The sequence below is a fragment of the Penaeus monodon genome, chromosome 20 (assembly GCF_015228065.2).
Source record: "Penaeus monodon isolate SGIC_2016 chromosome 20, NSTDA_Pmon_1, whole genome shotgun sequence".
NCBI classification, from domain to species: domain Eukaryota; kingdom Metazoa; phylum Arthropoda; class Malacostraca; order Decapoda; family Penaeidae; genus Penaeus; species Penaeus monodon.
This window is the reverse complement of record NC_051405.1, coordinates 37630572-37631060: the sequence shown is the minus strand read 5'-3', so window position 1 is coordinate 37631060 and position 489 is coordinate 37630572. Positions and strand designations below refer to the sequence as shown.

The 489-nt window shown below is 36.4% G+C and overlaps 1 protein-coding gene across 1 annotated transcript in view; it reads right to left on the bottom strand.

Annotated features, from left to right (window-relative positions):
- Positions 1-489, bottom strand: part of LOC119585802 — a gene marked incomplete at its 5' end in the record, with an annotated part of 18429 nt that overhangs the window by 2549 nt on the left and 15391 nt on the right. The window contains 2 exon segments of the mRNA XM_037934524.1: positions 283-294; positions 296-415. Of these exon segments, the coding sequence (XP_037790452.1) occupies positions 283-294; positions 296-415 (132 nt within the window).

Sequence of the window (489 nt, the reverse complement as noted above, 5' to 3'; positions counted from 1 at the left end):
GGGGGGGGGGAGGGGAAGGAATTACTTATATAGCATATATATTCAGACATTATTTTCATGTTCATTCGAAACATACCTATCTAATAATAATAAATAAAAAAAAAAAAATTATATACGTTTAAAAAGGTTAAGTTATTTTCAACTCTTCAACCATAATAAATGTCCCCAAAAATATCACAAGCAAATGATATGCATCTAGCAACCTACATATCAGTCTCATTTGCAAACCCTCAAAAAAAATGATAAGATCACGCAAGAAACCAAAAGAACCTTCACTCTTACCTGGCAGAAGTTTCGCAGCTGTAATGAGGTTTGGTTGGCCTCCCACCTCATTCCACAACACTACTCTCTTGTCAGGGATGCTCCAAAGTCGTAGCTTTCCGTCTAGGGCACCAGATATGAAGTAGCGGTCATCCTGTTGGATACATTTTAGATATTTCCTCATTAGTTTTCTATTTCTCTATTCATGTTTTAGCCCCTCAATGACAC